The sequence below is a fragment of the Caloenas nicobarica genome, chromosome 14 (genome assembly GCF_036013445.1).
Source record: "Caloenas nicobarica isolate bCalNic1 chromosome 14, bCalNic1.hap1, whole genome shotgun sequence".
Lineage (NCBI taxonomy): Eukaryota > Metazoa > Chordata > Aves > Columbiformes > Columbidae > Caloenas > Caloenas nicobarica.
Window position 1 is genome coordinate 15303536 of NC_088258.1, and position 19384 is coordinate 15322919.

The window sequence follows — 19384 nt, forward strand, 5'->3', positions numbered from 1 at the left end:
ACGCTGCGGCGAGGCTGAGGGTCACATCCCCCCCCGGCCTGCTCCTGCTGCCTTTTCCCTCTTTGGAGTCAGAATTTACCTTTAGAACATTTGCACAGCATTTTCTACTGCAAGGCTGATCTCAGGCTGAGATCTCTAGGCTGTGAGGGACAATGAACAACCCCTGAGGTTTCATGATGTGCCCCACAATGCTGAACTAGTTTGTAAAGCTCCATCAAAGGAAGACTTGCAGAAAAGTCTGTGGCAACAGGAGGTTTTACAAGTTGCCCTCTGTGTGAAGATGCATGACTAGCGTGTTTGCTGGGATCATTTTTGGAGTAAAGTCTGAGACATGAGGCAGATAATGAAGGCAGAGCAAGTGTTTCTGTGTGGTGTGGCATTGGCGCAGGGGAGCCTCTGGTCAGGGACTCAGACATGGACCCCGTCCTCCTTTTGTTCAACCTGTCTGATTGTCCCTATCACTGACCCTGTGTCTCATAAATACCGTGAGATAAAGAAGCTTTCTGTACTCGGTACAGATAATGGAGATAAATTCGATTAAGCTTGCAAGTGTAATTGCTGCCTGGAGCACAGCCAGTCTAGGAGAAGCAGCAGAGGATTCTGCTGTGGCTTGGATTGATATTAAACAACTGTTTTACTCCCTGTTCCTCAATAGCTATAACATTAACGGCTTTATTGATTATTCACACGGCAAATGGTGCCACTTAACGGCTATTTTTGGTAAAATGGTGCAAAATGGCTCATTACGTTTCGATTGGAGGTGTTTGTCAGCAATCAGCACAGCAGGACTCTTCCACATAAACATTTGGGAGGAGAGGATCTGTGATCCATGTTTATTTTTCACTGCAGGATGTGAGCTAGGCTTTCTTTTAAATTAAAAAAGTGAGAACATGGTAGAATTTTTGCTAAAAATACACTGTTGTGTAAATAGAAACCATGTGCATATATTGATATTGCATCACAAACCCAGAAATACCATTAAGAAAATAACAGTGACTCCTTGATACTGAGTTGCCAGTGGAATTTCTGAGCTCAGGAAACATGAGGAAAAGTTGGTCTCCTCCAAGCCAAGTATTTTCTCACTGCTCTTTGCTGCCCATTGGTGCCCCAGTAGGTGAAACCCCCCAGCTGAAAGTCTCTCATAAACTGGTCCCCACAAGGGTTTGCACGGGTGCAAGTATCTAGGCAGCTTTGCTGAAATGTGAGAGCAGAAGGAGGATGAGGAAGGTCAGAAGTTGCACCAGGTGCCCTCTGGGATACGAGCAGGCTGTGCAAGCCAAGCCTGTTACTCAGTTTCTCCGGGAAAAGTCAGGATATGTAGCAGTAATAATAGATGTACTATTTTCATGTGGATGATCAGGATTTATTAATTTCTCTGGGCTCGATCAGCCCAGCCCGTCACGCAGGTGCAGGGAGCAAACCCTGCTGCAGTGGCAATAAGGAGGGAATGGAGGGAGCGGTGGGTCTCTCCTCCTGGGAGGACTCAGCCTGGAGGCTGGGACAGACTAATCCTGTTCTGTGACAACGTGAGCTGCAGATACTGGTGTCATTTACTTTCAAGTGGTCTCCCATTCAATTGCTCCTATTTACATTCTGAAATATTTTATTCTATATAGAGAGGACTGTACCCTGTTCTTGGTGTCTGCACCTTTGTGTGGGTAGATCTACCGGAAGAGAACGACTTGCGTGAATAGAACTCCTTAAACATAATTCCTGGGGTTTAAAAAGTAACAAAACATGTCTCCTAGCTTGCAATTTGGTTAATGCCTTTTTAAAAAAATTGACGCTACCTGGAAGACTATAATGTTTACCCCCTGTATATCTATAGTAGATGTTTGGGACATTTTCGAATTTTCTTCTCAATTTTTAATAGCATAGAGATCTACATTTACATTCAGAACCCCACCAGCTTTCCTAAACATGCCCTTTTTTTCCTGGAATCTGCTTAGCTTTTTCACCAGACACCTTGAGATTGCTTGTAAGAATCATGTCTCCCTCAGTTCTTGATAGACCAGCTAGCTCTGCTTAATCACAAACAAAATCAGATGGTTTATCACAATGAAGCAGCAAGTTGGCAGCTTTACCATAAAAGGAAAAAAACAGACTGAAACCATGTTCCAACACTCGCTTACTGCTTCTTTACATTTGTTAATAACTACACTGCCTAAAGGGGACATTTCTGTACAGTCCTGCTGAGGACACAGTAAACAGATGGCTTTTCACAGCAGCCTCCTTTTCTAAAATCTTGGGAACTGTATTTCTCTCTCTCCCAGTAACCACTAGCTTGTTTGTTTTTCCATCTTTAACTCAAGCTTAAATAAAAATGGCTTTGCAGAAAATAGTTAACCTTCTTGCATCTGCAGAAAGCCATAATATATCTTCTCCACGAGGATTTATTGCCAGAGCACTTAATAAAACCTAATCATCCACAGGAAAATGGTATATGTTACTACTGCTACCTATCCTGACTTTTCCCATTTGTGTTGTTTATCACTTCTTTGCTGTGCGCAGGAGGCTGGCAGAAGGCAGCAGAATTGCTCATCCCCACTGGGCCGCGGTCTCATCTCCATCGCCGCTGGCAGAGCTGCAGGAGGATCCTCCACCCCCAGCTCCTCTCCCGCTCTGCCCTCTCCTCGCTGCTGCCACCAGCACCGTTTGTGCAGCCGCTCTGCACCCGCAGGTGACCCACCTCAGCAATAATTCAGCAGAAAGCAAAGGGGAGTGTTCACCTGGAGCAGTTTTGCCTCATGACTGCATGAAGATGGGTGCTGGCAGTGCAAGAGCTGGGATGACAGGGCTGAGCCCTTCCTATGTCAGCGACTTCCCCCACAACACAGGAGAGAGAGGTAGGGGCAGAAGCACGGGGTGATTTTTTATGACTGCAATCTCTACATGTAGTAGTGGTCAGCTGGCTTGTCTGCACAGACAGCCGGTAGGGCCCAGTTCAGTGCGGTAGCTCCTGGGGACAGACAGACGCACAAAACGGTCTCGTGCAATATTGTATTCTCTTAGTCTTTTAGATTAAAGAAAACTGAAGTGGATAAAGTTTATTCTTGTTCTGGCTGGAAATGAGCAACAGAGACCGTGCCTGGGCAATAATCATCTGCATTAGTGATGCGGCAATCAGCAGATTCAACCAGACATCCAGCACCCCAGTCAGTCTGAGCATGAGACAGCATGACTGTGATCTGCCTGAAAACGGGGGGTTTAGGTGCTCAGAACCACTTGAAACAAGTGGAAATTTTATCTCTGCCCAGCTTTTCTGCATATTTGGAAGAAAGTCCAATTATCTGGTTTCTGTTAACCATAGCTAAGTGTTATTACAAAAACAACTTTGATGGGACTTAAACGTCAGCCCTAATGAATACATTAGCTAAATAAGTCTGTAAAGCAGAGGGGAGTGCAGTGTGCACGGCTCATGGATTTTGCTGGATGTTTGTGCCAACAGAGGAGAGGATGAGACTGTGAAGGGCTGTGATTCCCAGAGGACGAGCCTGCGATAGGACCAGCAATCTGCAGACGCTGAGGCTGGATTCACCAAGGGATGAAGGTTCCCTGAGACATCTGAACAAGCCAACTGCTCTTGGCCAAGTGGCCCTGGTCATGAAGTACCAGAATGTAAGTCTTCAGACTCATGAAGCTAAGATATATTTTACTTTGGCAAGGAGAAACTATGCAAGTTTCCCAGATAAGCAGCAATATTGAAATTTCACAAGGAAAACATTCAGTGCCCTGGTCCATGTTTATGAGTAAAAATTTTTGTTTGTATTCCATTTGCAATTATGCTTACAAAAAGCTATAAACTCCCTATGTCCCGGGAACACACACACAACCGTGTTGACGCCCACTTTCACCACTCCAATGTGAATACAATTTGGCTGAATAACTGGAGTTATTTTGAGGTTTGGTTTAGTTTTACGCGCAAAACATGAGCATGTTTTTACGAACAAAAGCATGACTTTAAAACCAGCTAGGGCCCTCTTCAGAGATGGAGAGACTCCAAAATGGCATGTGCAAGTCAACAAGCAAGAAAAGCGTGGGTGTCCTGGGCTGGTGATGCAAGAGCTTGTGGGATTGCTCCCAGCTGCCGTGCCAGCTGTGCGTGGTTGGGATGGGAGGCGGTAGAAGATCATTCTCTTAAAAGGTTCAACTCATGAGCTATTCCCTCCTCCCTTATTTCTACTGCTCTCTCCCTTCTCTCTGCTGTTGAGAAGAGTTCCTTGCAAAGGAGGCATATGAATAATGAAGTGTAAAGCTTCCCCAAGAGCTGATGGGGCCAGGAAATTATTATGAGCACCACAGAAGTGATGGGAAAAAGCATGTGCTCTTGCTGCCTCTCTGTCCTAGCACCAGCCTGGAGTGGGAGATGAGCCCAGGCTGTTCCAGGCGCAGGTGAGGACGGCAGCGAAGGGCAAACTAGCCCCAGGATGGGAGACAGAGAGAGGTCCTGATGCTGCTGGGATCAGGCTGATCTATGCTGATACTAGTTTCATGTTAAGTAGAAAACCTGTATGTCGTCAGGCCAAAACACTTCTGTTTCAGCATACGCTGTGATATTATAGTTTGTTCTCTTTCCTGCAAATAGCTTCTAGCCATTTCCTAGTTGTTTTCCCGCATCCATTTTTAGGGACAAGTAGTGGTTTTGTGCCCAGCTGAAGGAGAACACTGCAAAGGACCTGCAGGAGCCAGAAGCTCCTCGCAGAGCTCCCTGTGAGGCTCAAGTACAGCTGCTCCTGCTCAGAGCCCTGGTCAGGGCTGGATGCAGAGCACAGAGCTCAGGAGATGACCTGGAACATGCGTGACTGTGGCTTAGTGGGATGAGCTTATGCCAAGTAAGTTTCTTATAACTGTGGTTACTTAAAAAATGATATTTACTGAATCATGTTATTCTAAAGGCACCTGCCCCCTCAATCCTAAACATATTTGGTATGCCTGTCTTTGTGAATAACTCTGCTGTTATAGTAAGGAGGAAAGTGTGTTTTCAGAATGCCTTCCATTGTTGCTTTATTGGTCTTTCTCTGCTGCACTGTAGCTCTGCCTCCTGGGATGCACTCAAATAAAGGAACAGAAATAGCTCCAGAAAGTAAATGTCATATAAGCCATAGGAAGAAAAAATGTTGATATCGTGAAGTATTGTAAAGGTACCTAGTGCTCTGGGTTTGGAGGTGAATTAACTGTATTTCGAACACTTGTATATCTGAAAATGTAAGATTCTAAAGTTAGGAACCTAAGATATAATCAGGGAATCAAATAAGTAACTTATCTTAAGGAGTTTAATCTTCAGAAGTTCTAAGGATTTTGTTATTTGGATTATTTTTTTTAGCATTCTGGTTAGTACATACGGGTACTCAGGACTTCTTTTTTGGGAATGCCCTGTTTTGATGCATTTGATATCAGTCACCATTGGTGTGTTTGTATGTGTGTGCTTGTATATATAGTGCTTGCATCAAAATTACAAGGATTTGAATGGTATTTGCAGTCAGTAGAAGTCTGCCTGGGGTAGGGCAATTTAGGCTGCCCAGAAGCCTATCACATGTAAGATGATCTTTTTTCATTGTGGGGAAAGACTTTGTGTAGTCCAAGTCTTGGTTTGGAAAATAGCAATTAACTCCGATATGCCAAATGGACTACTTTACTTCTAGTAAACTCCCCAGGTTCATATTTCAAGCAGCACAAGCACAGGAGTGCTCCTGTCCTTGTGACGACAGGGTGCTGTGCTCCTGGAGAAATGCTGTGTGGCTTCATTTGCATGGTCAGGTGAAGTGCAAAGGGGTTTTGAATGGATTAATTTCTCGGTAACAATCACCGTTCTGTGTATGTATGTAATTATTACAAAGAAATCAATACCGGGTACTAATCTAGCTGCTAAACTGAAACTTCTAGATGCTGCTTATCGTTTTTCCCCAGTCAGATCTAAAACCCATAAGCCCTAAAGCCTTAAATCCTCACGCTCCAAACTGGGAAGCCCCAAGCGTTAGGGCTGAGCCTGCGAACCTTGCTGAGCCTGATTTTCTGCAGGATCAGGCCCCCAATGAGGACATTTAAATTTCCAAGTATTTTGCAGAGTCTTAGTTTCCTGGAGCACTGAGGTCACTGTGAGACGGTAACTGGTGATGTCCCTGTAGTCTGTAGGTGTTCCAGCCTCGTATGTTAATCACTATAGCTTTTTCATCCCTAAATTTGTGATTTTTCCCTAAAGCAAAAACCCCTGGGTCTGTGACTGCAGCAGGAGTTTTTGTTGGCAGGTTTCGTTTGCACCATTTGGGGCCTGGCTGCTCTCGCATCGCTGCTCCTTGCCATTATCGTCAGAAACCAGCACATCTCAACTTAGGGCTCCACTGCATTAGACCATAATGAATGTAGCCCCAAAACGTTATTTGAATTTGCTTTGCTGGGAGAGAGAGGGAGAGAAGAACAACTTCAGCAGCGTGAGCAGCTAACTTTGGAATAGTCCCCACTGCTGCAGAGGGAGCATTTTCCATGCCCGTATTTGCCAAAACTATTTGCTCGACTTTGAAACCTTCCCACATGCCTCGACACAGATGGGTAAAAGGATTGTTTTTCCTTTTTGAGTCACAGTGTTTGTGGACTGCCGTTCCTGCCAAAGAATTCCTCTGAAACTTCTAGAAAGCCCGTGTCACCCTCCATAACAAATCTGTTCTGGCCGTGCTTCTTGCAGGAGCACACGTGGGGTTATAAGGTGTGTTTTCCCATGTCATTGTGTGGCGATTTCTATGAATTACAGCATTAAGCTCGCCTACCTTGCAGCATGCTTCTGTAGGCTGTGTCCGCAATGGCATAGATGTGGGGTGGCATCTCGTGCCTCTTCTTTCCCTTGTACATGTCGATAATCTTCTCTGAATAAATGGGCAGCTGTTTGTAGGGATTTACCACCACGCAGAAGAGACCTGAATAAGTCTGCAATGAAATTCAAATAAAAACTGGGCTTAATATCGTGTGCCATGTCTAGTCTGGGAACACAGGCATCGGCTGCGTTGAACTAACAGGAATTGAGCAAATAACACTCTTTTGTATTCTGCTTAGTGTGACAAATGAAGCAGCAATTTCTGAATGTACGTGTATGAGTGAAGTTCCTAAGTGCACAAATAGTTATTTCTAGTAAGCAAACTGCTAGAAAGTGTGGGAATTTAGCAATCTGTAGAAAAACCATGCTTTGACCTGATGTTAGAGCTTCGTGACTTCAGTTATTTCCAACACATGGAAATAAAAAAATACTCAAGTTCCAAACAAATGTCTTAACAGGATAGTTATGCCTTCACTACATGACTGTTTCTGTAAGAAATTTAAGGAAAAATGTGGTTTCTGTTTACAGTTTAATTAAGGTATTCATATATACACATATACATAAAAATAAGAACATTAGCTACTAGGTTTTGTTAGGGTTTTTTTTCAATTCTCCTTTGTTTTGGAAAGCTCCAGATATTGAACTGGGAGTAGAAATAACAGCATATGATAGTAGATGGGGAACCATATATCACAAACAGTTACTAAAAGTAATCAATTTGCAGGGGTTTCCCATTAAAAAAAAAAAACCCTACAAATTTATAAGATTATAATTGCAGGGGTACTGGGATATTCAAGCTGGCCTATGGTTGTTAGATTTAGAACTGTGCCAGTTTAAAAAAATTAAATAATGAAATAATGTTTTTTTCTGACTTGGGCATAAGTGGGTTTGGGTTTTTTGGTTGCTTTGTGCTCTGTGGCGTGCAGCTGGTGTGTGCCGCGGTCCCGGCGCCGTGCGCGGATGCTCCGGCTGCCTCGGTTCCCCGCAGGACACAGCACAGGGCTGTAAAACAGTGTCCGAAACGTTTGGCTCTGGGCACAGGGATTTCCCTGTCCTGACCATAATAGGAAACGGCACAACACAGCCCCGGCACAGCCCGAGCTCTTTATATGGTGCTCAGCAAACAGCGACGGCGTCGGTCGGCAGCGAGGAGCCCGCTGGGTGCTCCAGGTGGGAGAACCTCGAGGTGCTCTGGGTGCTGCTGGGGACCAGCCCCACCGATACAGGCCAGGATGGCACAATGAAAATCAAGCTCAAGGTCTTCGCCAGATCTCAATAAAATCCTTTGATCCGGAAGGGAGATAATTACTGTGTTGGGTTTTCGTTGACGCTGGAGTTTGGAGTGAAACTCTGTGTTAATCATGTCAAAATGAGCTTTAGTGCTGCAGGGAGAACGCACTTGAAAAGTGACAGGTTTTTTTCCGACAGTGACCACCAAGCTCTTACAGAAAGAAAGCAAGGCTTTTTTCAGTAGAACTAGATTTACTGCATGTACTCAACTAATCATTCCCAAGCAAGAAAAATAATTCCAATCCAGGAAATCAGTTAGGCCTCCCTTCCCTGGGGTTTCCAGGTGCCTGCCGTGCTGCTGCAGGGATGTTTGCACCCCGGGCAGGCAGGGACATCCCTCCGGAGAGCTGACTTGGAGGCACCCGGAGCTGGGTATCAAGGCAGGACAAAAGCCTGAGCTGATGAAGTTCAGGAATCCCCATTTCTAACCCAGCCGTGACTGGTGCCATCTCTCACCTCAGGGAAGGTGACCAAGACCTCTTGGTTTCACCACAGGTGGTTCCAGGTATCTGCTTTGCAAGGGTTTGGGGAAACCAGATGAATGTCTGTGATGGTTTGAAGGTAAGCAAGCTGGCTAATGACTGAAAGTGGGAGATTTGCAGTTTCTGTGCCTTAAGTCATTCTCTTTGGGGGCGTCTGCCCAGAGAGGGGACCCCCGGGTCGTACAGCTCCCTGGGGGCTGGGGGCAGAACATGGTTTGAAGTCCCTTAAGGGATCATGGCTTGTGGAGCCCTTGGACAGCTGCTGCTGATGGCTATGTAAGAGACACTGGCCCAAATACACATGTCTACGTTGTAAATGCCTAGATCTGGGCAGAAGAATCCCACCTCTGGTTCCAATGTGCATCTATAGCTGGGGCTGCTCAGCTGGAGAAGAGAAGCTGAAAGGGATCTTATCAACTCTGATCAATATCTCAGGGTGGGTGACAGAGGACGGACCAGACTCTGTTCAGTGGTGCCCAGCGCCAGGGTGAGGGGCAACGGGCACAGACTGAAACACAGGAGGGTCCATCTGAACATGAGGAGAAACTTCTTTGCTGGGAGGTGCCGGAGCCTGGACCAGGCTGCCCAGAGCGGGTGTGGAGTCTCCTTCTCTGAGACATTCAAACCTGCTTGGACCGACCTGTGTGATCTGCTCTGGTGACCCTGCATGAGCAGGGCTGGGGGATCTACAGAGGGCCCTGCAACCCAACCAGCCTGGCGTTCTGGGATTTAAGGAAGCATTTTGCACTGTTAGGCACAGACTGAGTTAGTAGTGCCCATGAACACAGGCACAAGAAACTTCATCCTACTCTCAAATCCACTGAAGTTGCATTGCTATTTTATTGATGGTAATATAATTTTTGGTCTAATTTGTGTGTGGACAAGGTAGATTCTGTTTGCTCTGAGCATCGTGAAATACGAGTTAGTGGCAACATACTTCTTGACCTTCTTAATCATCTTTGATGAAGAAAAAGGCCAGTATGTTTTTCCAGTGTAGTCACTCTGAATTTCTGCACTGAATCTTTTTATTTAATAGTAATGAATATAAATGCAGAGGGCAGATGATTTTTTTTTTTTCAGCTAGGTTGCCGTTTGTTTGTTTGGGTGTTTTTTGGTTTTGTTTTTAGCAGAATTGGGAATCCCCATTTGCATCAGTGATGCTCTAAAGGGAAAAATGTCAAGGTCGTGTTTTCTGCGTATGTGTGGGACTCCAAGGGAGACAGCGTAGGCACAGCAGCGCAAAGCCAGTACATGGTTGTTTAGAGTTAGTTTTGCAAGTGGATGAGACTCGAATTCTGTTTAGATGCCCCGTATGTTTTTTTCAAAAGGTATGACAGTATCTAGTAGGGCAACACTGTGTAAGGCTGGACTGTTTTAAGCAGGTTTCAGTTACTGAAAATACTAATAATTTGTTGCAATACAAGTCAAAATAATTTCAACTGTTAATTTATCATCTTAAAATCTAGGCTCTTGAGAAAGAAAACTAAATTTCAGATGCACATCCATTTTTGTCTCCATGAAAAACGTATTTGATTTCTAATCGCTTTATCTACTTTTGGAAATTAATTTCCTCTTGCTGTAGAAAGTGAAAATTCCCCCCAAAACCCACAAAGTAAACATATTGGAGATCCTGGAACATGTATGCAGAGCATTGCTGAGAACAACAATAACAAAGAAATAAACCCCACACATTTTATCCCACTATTCTTCCACTAATTCTTTTTAGATCTTGCAACAATACAGAACATCTCCAGAAAAATTCTGGTTTAGTAATTAATGCTGTGTGTTCTGATATAATAACGCATAGATCCATATGTTCACCTGCAAATTTAAAAATCAATACACTGAAATACTAAGAAGATTGAAAATCTAGCTGCTTTCAGGAATCTTGGTGATGTGCATTTTAGTACATTCTTGAAGAAAAGATCTGGAGCTTCGCTCTTTTACGTTACACACAAAAATTAAAAGGTTCCTTTGTTGTACTATATATTACTATCTTCTGTTCTGCCGCATTTCCTACTTTCCAATGTAGCATTCCTCATGTTAATAATGAGAGATCTATTCAGGCTTCGAAAACCTTGTTACTTAAGCTCTGTACTTTCACTCATCAGTGCTCTGTCATGCAACTAAAATTTCACATTGAAGCTGCATGTTACTTTTCTGCAGCACAGCACAAGGACCCTCCCTGTGAAATCACAGCTGTCAGCAAAGATCCAGAGAAACTTTGTGAGCTTTCTTACTGTGCAGTTTGTAACTCTTGATGCAGTCAGATTACAGGGTTATTGATGTCAAAATATGCTTGTGCTAATGTACTTTTATGGACTGGAAGACAGAATAATCATGGCCCTAATTCACATGAAGATTATAATTTGTTCAGGCTTGTCTGATCTGTAAATTGACCAACAAGGAGGGGGAAAACAAGTTTTAGTGGATGCATGACTTAGGTTCAGTAACACACTGGAACATGTGAGTACTCTCGCTTGAATTCCAGGGGGCTTATTCATTTATTCAAACATAAGTTTTTACTCAAGCACCCACCAAACCAGCACTTGTAAACTGCCTTTCAGTGGGAGTTTTGCCTGAGAAAAGACTGCATGATTTGGCTTTTCCATATGTTCTTTTCACAAGTTACTGGGAACTTGTTCGGATTTATATTGAAGTCATTCAAAAGTCGCTATTGGATTATTTTTTTTCCCCCAAACAGCACGACTGAGGTGTTGCTCAGCGCTCAGAGAGTACTTTCAGAATTAGCAAGTTTTTGGGAAGAAACTTCCATGTGGCTTAGTTTAGTTAAGTAAAGAAGCAGTTATTAAAGAAGCAGGAAAGTCTCGAGGGATAAAGTGAACTAAATACATTTGGGTTTGGGATGCAGCGTGAAGGGGTGAGCACCGGCAGGGCAGTGTCGTGTGCTGGACTGTATCCCCGGCAGGGTGCGGGATCCTCCTCGTTTGTGACGGGACGTGGTAGCATGCAATAGGAAACGCCATGTGCATGTTTGATTCTACTTACATAAATTAAACCTGAGAAGTATCTCTCCCTTAGGTTGTGCAGCACTGAAGCTTCATTGAGGCAAGTCAGCTCTGCCATGTCCTCCACTTTGGAGAACTTCGGAGGGTTCATCTTCTGGATGTCATCCTTGCTCAGTGTCACTTTCTTTCCATTTTCTGTCAGTTCAACTGTCACCTCATCCCCTTTCTCTTCCTTGATGCTTGCTGCTTCAAATCCATGTTTCTCAGATGGAACCCACACCAGTTTCTTCGCTGACCAGTCAGCCTGGGCAAGTGGGTTGTTAATGAAGTTTTTGTCCACAAAGAGGAATTTTTCATCATCGCTGAGAGGTTTTTGAGACATTTTGACTTGGTAGACACCTGCTGAGGAAGCAAAATATTCTGCTTTAAAGGGAGGCGAATGTGGAGACGTTGCAGACAAAACACTTTTGTCAAATCTGCCATGCAGTAGATCCAAAGCACTATAGGTCCTGAGTCATATCTCACACTTCCATGCAGATACTTTTGGGTCCCAGCTTAGAGAAATAGCTTAAAATATGTGTTTGGATTCCCATCCTTTGTTACTGCGTCTGAAGCTGCCTAAATCAAGAATCTTCATGGCACTAAAACCAATGAGGACACCTGGGCTTATTACTTTATTTTGTTTATGATGTACTGAAGACCAGAGAGGAAAGTAAAGCACAACCAATGTCTGTGCCATCGGACAGTCGGGATGGCACCAAGACAACCCACTGAACAGCTTCCTGCAGCCTCATCTCCTGCCCATCACAGAGTTAACTGAATTCAGATACGTACAGAATTTCTCATCACCGCAATACTGTTGGGTGCGTACTGAAATACCAGTGCAATAATGAAATAATTAGGAGAAGAACAGTTCCCAGGCTGTGTTTCAGAAAGGACAGAAATGAACTTTTCTTGTAAAGGACTATTTTCTATCAATCTAATGCCATTTCATTTGGAGAAGAATAAGATTAAGAAAAGGTCAAAAGAAAAAAATTGTTATCGGTACTGCTGGTGAAGGAGAAGGAATTTAGAGTTATCCCCTTTCCGTGCTTCAGACAGTGGGATCTGATTGTTTATGAAGAGTAGATCTCTGCCACATGAGAGAGAGAAGAAATAAGCCTGGGAGTTGCATCAGCTGTTAGATACCCTGCACCACAGCGCTCAAATGGGAAGGATGATGCGTCTGTGTCGTGCAGCTGCACGTGGGTAAAACCGCATCATGCAGTCGCAGCTGGAGAAAGCAGCTGGAGGTCTCTGCTCCGTGGGTGGGAGCGATGGGGGTTTGGCTGCACCTCCTCTCCTCTGCCCATTGAGGGTAGGATGGAGCTGCCAGAGCTTTGCTGATAATGCTGGAGCTTTTGCAAGTGTTTGCTCTCTCCTATGAGACACACAGCCCTCACTGAGGAGAGCGGTAAGGAGAGGACTTGTTGTGGGGTAACACAGGGCAGGAAAAGAGCGGTGCTCACCGGGAGACCTGCCGCACGGGGGAGCAGAGGGGAGCTGGGGAGGAGCTGCAGGAGCAGGGAAGAGCGTGTGCCCAAGAAAAACATCTCCGGGAGACAGAGGCTGTCCCATTTCCTTATTGAGAATTAATTTAGTATTTACAGCATTCAAACAGACATGAATCTTGAGGGAGTCTGGAGAACTGACAGCTAAAGATGTCAGCCATCAGCCCATAAGCAGAACGGTATTTGTAAAGACCAAGCTCTGCGGTACGTAGCCAAATGGACACCCTGTGCTCTGGGAGTATCAGAGGTTGGTTTCCAAATATTTGTTGCTGAAGTCTTCCCACAGATTACTGGGCTTTTTTTCAAGGCTGGACTGGGCGAGGGGTCTGAGAGAGAAGCATGGATCATGCAGAAGGTGACATGAAGCTTAAAAACAAAACCAGGATTTTAGAGGTGCCTAAGAGATGATATCCCACTAAAATTCAGTGGAAATGAGATACCCCAGCTCCTTAAACTCCCTTGACAATTCTGTCATCTAAAAAACCCACAAACAAAACAGGTTTCCCCTAAAGGGCTCGTTCTAGAGCCACCAGCCTTGCCTGGAGATCCCCGACAGGACAGTTCCCCCGGCCATCGGCGCACACGCGGGGGGCGGCAGGGACCCCAGCCCCCGGCTCTGGGCACGGCCCTCTCAGTGTCACCCCTCGGGTCCCCACGAGGAGCTCTGCAACCCATGGCCCTTCACTGGCTCCCGGGGGATTCTCGGAGGAGAGGAAACTATGTGACCTCTGAGCAGATTAAGGCAGAAAATGTTCCCTGGCTGCCAAGAGGGCTGGTGGAGCTGCTCAGCTCCAATAATGGAGATGGTATTCTCCAGGGCCGAGCGTTCCAGCTGGCGGCCGAAGGGATGAAGGGACGGAGGAGCGCTGCCCGGGGCCGGGCGGTGGAGCGGGGCGGCAAGGCCCGGCCATGGCCGCTCTCCCGCCGCGGTGGCGAGGGCCGAGGCGCGTCCTCCACCCCCCTGCCCCAGCCGTGTGGGGGAACTCCTGTGCTGATGGAGTGGGGGCATTTCGGCCCATCCTAGGCCCAGAAGATAGAGCTCTCTGGCCATCCTGAAGCATCAGAAAGGTTGGATGGTGCTGCCGTGGCCAAGTGCCAGCATGTTCAAATCAATAGGAATTTGGTATTGCTCTCAGAAACGCCAAAAATTAAACTGAGCTGCAGAGGTGAGCTTCACGGAGTCAAATCCTGCTACTTCGAGGCTGCGCACAAATGATGATGATGGGAATCAAGCTGCCGAATCATCTTTACCATCTACCTCAAAAACCCAACCGAAGATAAAAGTGTTGGCCTGTGACAAAGCAAGTGGGATGACCCAGAAGTTCTTGGCTGTTTTGTTCCCCAAGGACCAAGGGAAGGTTCCATTCCTTGTTACATGGTAAACCAAAACCATCTTCCACAGATGACAGCATGAAACAGAGCTGCTCTGTCTGTATTCTGCTACGCTCTCCTCTTTCTTCCTGCACATAGAACTTTCTGCACCTTGTTACTTAAATTGTCTTTTTGAAAGCGAGATGAGGTTGGAATGTGTGAGAGGTGGCAAGAACTGCAGAGCTCGGAAATACAAGTTTTTATCCTCTAGATCTAAGCACTATATTTGACTAGTTTAAACATGACAAGAATAGACCCCCTACAAGAAACGGGGAATAGACAATCTGAGCTGGATCTCATACGTTCTCTGGAACACAATGAGGAGAAAACACGGATTTGGGTAAAAAGAACTTGCGACTGATCCTCTGGAATCTGAGGATAAAGTTTGAGTAGCGGTTGAGTACCACTGTAGTAAGAAAGGAAATGTAGTTATGAGGTGTGGATTGATGAATATTAGTAGTTTAATAGATCAATGAATATTAATTAAAAGATACTAATATTAAAGGAAGGTTTCTGAATGGAAGGGGTAGAAGCTGAGCTCCATGAACTCAACTAGATTTGTCCTAGTGAGGTTCTGTGCACTGAACTAATGAACTGCTGAAGCTTTCTGATTAGTAAACCTGATCCATCTCTGATCAAGACTGAACTGCACTGGGCCCATATATGCCAGATATTGGGGAAATGGGCCAAGGGTAAAGATTCGTTACTGCCTATTGAGAACAGTCCCTGTGAGGGCAAAATTTATCCCTTAGCCAGCTCCTGGGTTTCATCTGTAGGGCTGGCTGAGAGACACGGAGACCAATATCTGTGCCAAGAGGTGCTCACCCATTCCTTGAGGTAGATGATATCCCAAATCACATACAAGAGTAAATACTTTTGTACTCAGAGGGAGACCTGTCCTGAGGAAGGGAGGAGGAGAAGGGAGGGAAAGCAATCACAAAAATTCTACTGACACGAAGTTTCTTGCCTTAGAAATGTGCCAAATTACACCAAACTGGGTCCATCCGTTATACTCTTCTAAAACCCAAACGTGCGTGTCCACGTGGGCATGGCCACCTCCTCAGCTGCTTCCCACTGCTCCCGCTGTCCCGCTGCAGAGACACCCGCCTGGTCTGCACTGCCTTTTCAGGGCAGTGACAGAAGTCAAATGCTGTCTTTACAATGAGTTTATCCTGAGTATGTTGTTCCAAGGACACAGTATAAATATCTCCAGGAAGCGCACTTTAATTAAAAGGTTATTGGCCAAGCCGAATTGCCTCCTGGGTCAGAGCTTGGAGGGACTGCTTTGCTCTAATGAGGAGATAAAGGATGCTCTCCCTTCCTCTGCAGGATGTGCATGTCAGTATACACGCTTATCACAGCCGCACAGGGAATAATTATTAGAACAGAGGAACATATAACCAAGTATGTGAATTATTTTCAGAAGCCAAGTCCTGCTCTCAGAAGTGGCTTCTGCTGGAACAGCACAGCAGTAACCTGCTGCCTTTGCTGGGCTTTGGGAGTTCTTCACTGTGGTCTTTGCAGGTTGCTTATGTTTTACTTTCCCAGTACTTAACTGAATTACCTGACTGAGCATTGCTTGGAAAAAAAAAAAAAAGAAAAAAAGGAAAATCTAGGGATGAATCCTAATCTTGTGATTGTTGTTCAGTTCCTGGTTCCTCAGCACACTCAGCTGTGTCACCAGCACTGTCACCCATCCCTCCTGGCCTGTCACCTGTCCCCATGGGGCACCAGGACCACCCCTCAAACACTTGCTCTCATCGTGGACATTTTCATCTGCACACGGAGGTATCATCAGTGCTAGTTTCTGGTTGTTCAACCACAGAAGAGGGAAAGTCTGTGTTTTAAGAAAGAACATTTTCAGTAATTTCACAGGGCTGGTATTTTTTTTTTAATGCATTCTCCATACTTCAGTCAAATTGTCTGTAAGTGCCTTGGTCTCCTATCAGGTGTTCTCACCTACCTTAGTGCAAGTTACTACATAACTCTGATTAAGCACTTGATAGCTCTTTTAATACTCCAGAGAAATTTGCCCTGGTTACTACCTGTGTTAGAAACCATAAAAATGAGAAAAGAAGGAAAAAATACTTAAATTGCATCACGATGGGATAGATCCCCTTATTCTGGAAAATACCAGTTATATCAGATACCCCCAAATGTCATTCTATTGAGTAAATCAGATTCTGCATGTTCATAAATAATCCATATTTTAACTGGACTTTGCACAAGTTGGAAAGCTATCTCTAGCTCTTGGTGTCTTCTAAAATTAACATACTTAAAAGAAAAGCCAACAGATTTGCAACTACCAAGTCTCAGTGAATTATAGAGCCGGGCTCTTCTGCGTACGTCCATGCACGCTACCATATATGGCGATGTTCTTCTCAATACTAGCTGTTCCGCAAAAATGTAATGATAACAAATTCAAAACAAATACCTTTTAGGGACTAGCACGTCCATTGCAAATGAGATAATAAAAATCATTGTTTACATCTAAGCGAATGCAGCCAGAGGACTCTCGTGTGCTAAAGCGGCTGCTTCATCAAGCGCTTTGCTCTCGGGGTTCCTCGTTTCACCCCCCGTGTTGGTGGCTGGAGGGACCCACGAGCTTTGGGGGTTCAGCGTCTCGCCACAAAGCTTGGGGCGAAAGCAAAGGTGGGCTTGGGTTGAAACAAGTGCATTTTAGAAAAGATTTTATTGAGATGTATCTATTAGGTAAAAATGACAAACCTTTTGATTTCCCCTATATTTAAAATCTCTCTTATTGCTTCTTAATTATGCACAGGCATACGCCTCTTGCATACATATCAGTGTTGACAGATGTGAGCATGCACACATACACACACATAATACAAATATGTGTGTGAAAGAAGTGAGTGAACTTCTGGGCTGAGGCTGAAGCTGCTTTCTATGCTGCCACCTACTGCTGCCTTAATTTGCTCACGCTGTTCTGGTAAAGGTAGGAGCTTGTTGCTCCCTTTTCCCTTTAGAAAAAAGGCATGTCACATTTGAATTTACTCGAATTAGCGTAGTTCAGTGAATTATCAGATTAGTTTCTTTATTCCCAGCATACTAAACTTTATTCCCAGCATATTAAAACCACACATATGTAATGCTAAGGCGCTATTGTGAAAATGTTTCCATCTCTTTTTCTAATTTTTAAGCATTTTTCCTGTTTAAAGTACAAGGAGCTGACAAGCTAACTATTTTCTTTGGCTATATCTTCTTTAAACAGCATGGGAAGTGCACTAAGTTCCTTTATTAGCACTGGAAGAGTAGAAAATTTAAAAGAAGATCAGCTGCTCAGGGTACCGGCTTTCTCCATTCCCAAAAGCCCGTGTTCTGGGTATTTGCAGTGGGTTCCTGCATCCCCTGGAAGCACCTGGCCTGCAGCTGGTGCTCAGCAGCCAGCGTCTTTAAGGCTCGTTTAGCAAGAGCAGTGTTACAAGGAACAGGGTAGCACATCTGTACATGCTCACAAACATTCCTGGTCTCTAGTGCATTTTAAACAGAACCTGATCAGTAATACACAAATCGGGCTAAACCTTTTGAGGGCATCTGTTCCCATTTCCAATTTGGACGCTCTCTGCAGCTTAGTTCACTGAATGCGTTTGCAAAGTAGCGCAATAGCTCGCCAAACTCCTCTGTCCCAAAGCACGGCAGCCCCCAGCCCCATCCCAGAGGGACCCCGCGGTACTCACAGGTGTCGGGTTTGGGGAGCAGAGGGTGAGTTGGAGAGTCGGGAACCTGTGCAGCACCAGCCGGGACAGCCCGAGTCCTCCTGCCTCCCAGCCGCCCTATATAGAGGAGGAGAATCCTGCCAGTGGGGAGGGGCCCTGGAAACCGCGTCCCGCTGGAAAATCCTCTGGGTACCTAGGTTAGAGCTGACAGCCCGAGCCAAGGACCTCAGCCCCAGCGGGGCCTGACCTCGGGCTGCTGCCCCTGCCCCAGCGCCCTGCAGGGACACGGGCTGGTTCTGGTTTTTGGAGGAGGATGAAAGGGGTGCCCTGAACTTGCAATGGGTGCCCGTAACTCACAAGTACAGGGGTTTTGCTTTTTCCTAGGGTGAAAACTGTTTGGCCAAGCAAATGGATTTTTAACTCCTTCCTGCCTTGGCAGTACCCTCGCCCCTCGCCCCTGCCCGGGGGAAGGACACAGGGCAGGTCATAGTCCCTTGTGGAGCAGGAGGTTTTCCCACCCACCATCAGCGCGTGTTCTGAGAGCTCAGAGAAGTCCCTGATGTCAGGGGCTGTTCGGGAGAGGAGGGTCATTCCTGACACAGCGGGGATGCTCTGGGTCTCCATGTGTTTAGGTGACATTTGGAGCCTGGGGCTGGTCTGAGCCTCCTTTGCCCCTGGGGAACATGAGGGTGGTTTCCCACCTCCCCAGCGGATTTACGAAAGTTTCTCTTGCTGCCTGATGCACAGCTCAATTCCTGCCAAAGGACCATAAATACCTTTTTTCATATATAAGAAATACTTCCCTCTGTCTCTATAAGGAAGAAGAGAAGTGATAAACAGCTGATGGGGAGCAGTCCCCGGGATGCAGTGGAAAGAACAGTAGCAGCACTGCGTGCTGGGGGCGAGGAGGAGCACAGGGCACTGGGACCAGAGCTGCCGGGGTCAGGGAGTGCTCTGCTCCTCGTCAAACACCCCTCACGCCCCCCAAACCTGCAGTCCCGCCTGGCCTGGCCCCCCTTCCGCCCCCGCTGGTAGCCAACAGCCTTGTGCAGTGGGACCTGTGGATGGAGACATCCCAAAAAGGGAAAGCTAGGATGCTCTAGGAATTCCCACCGACGTGCCAAATACAAAATACCGAAACAACCCCCTCTCAGCAACAGACTAAATATGGTGTATACCCAAAGGATCAGAGCGCGGTCCTGGGCGAAATAATTTCTCTTGACATCAACAGCCCTGTCTT

At 45.7% G+C, this 19384-nt stretch overlaps 1 protein-coding gene across 4 annotated transcripts in view; it reads right to left on the reverse strand.

Annotated features, from left to right (window-relative positions):
* Window positions 1–18225, reverse strand: part of MYH11 (myosin heavy chain 11) — a 58460-nt gene extending 40235 nt beyond the window's left edge. For 3 of the 4 annotated variants that reach the window (XM_065644847.1, XM_065644845.1, XM_065644848.1), the window contains exons 1-3: window positions 18166–18225; window positions 11587–11948; window positions 6762–6918 (exon numbers count right to left, since the gene is read on the reverse strand). In XM_065644847.1, the coding sequence (XP_065500919.1) occupies window positions 6762–6918; window positions 11587–11928 (499 nt within the window). In that variant the 5' untranslated portion in view covers window positions 11929–11948; window positions 18166–18225. The remainder of the gene's footprint in view (window positions 1–6761; window positions 6919–11586; window positions 11949–18165) is intronic. The other variant, XM_065644846.1, reaches the window with a different exon arrangement.
* Window positions 18226–19384: the final 1159 nt, after the last annotated feature.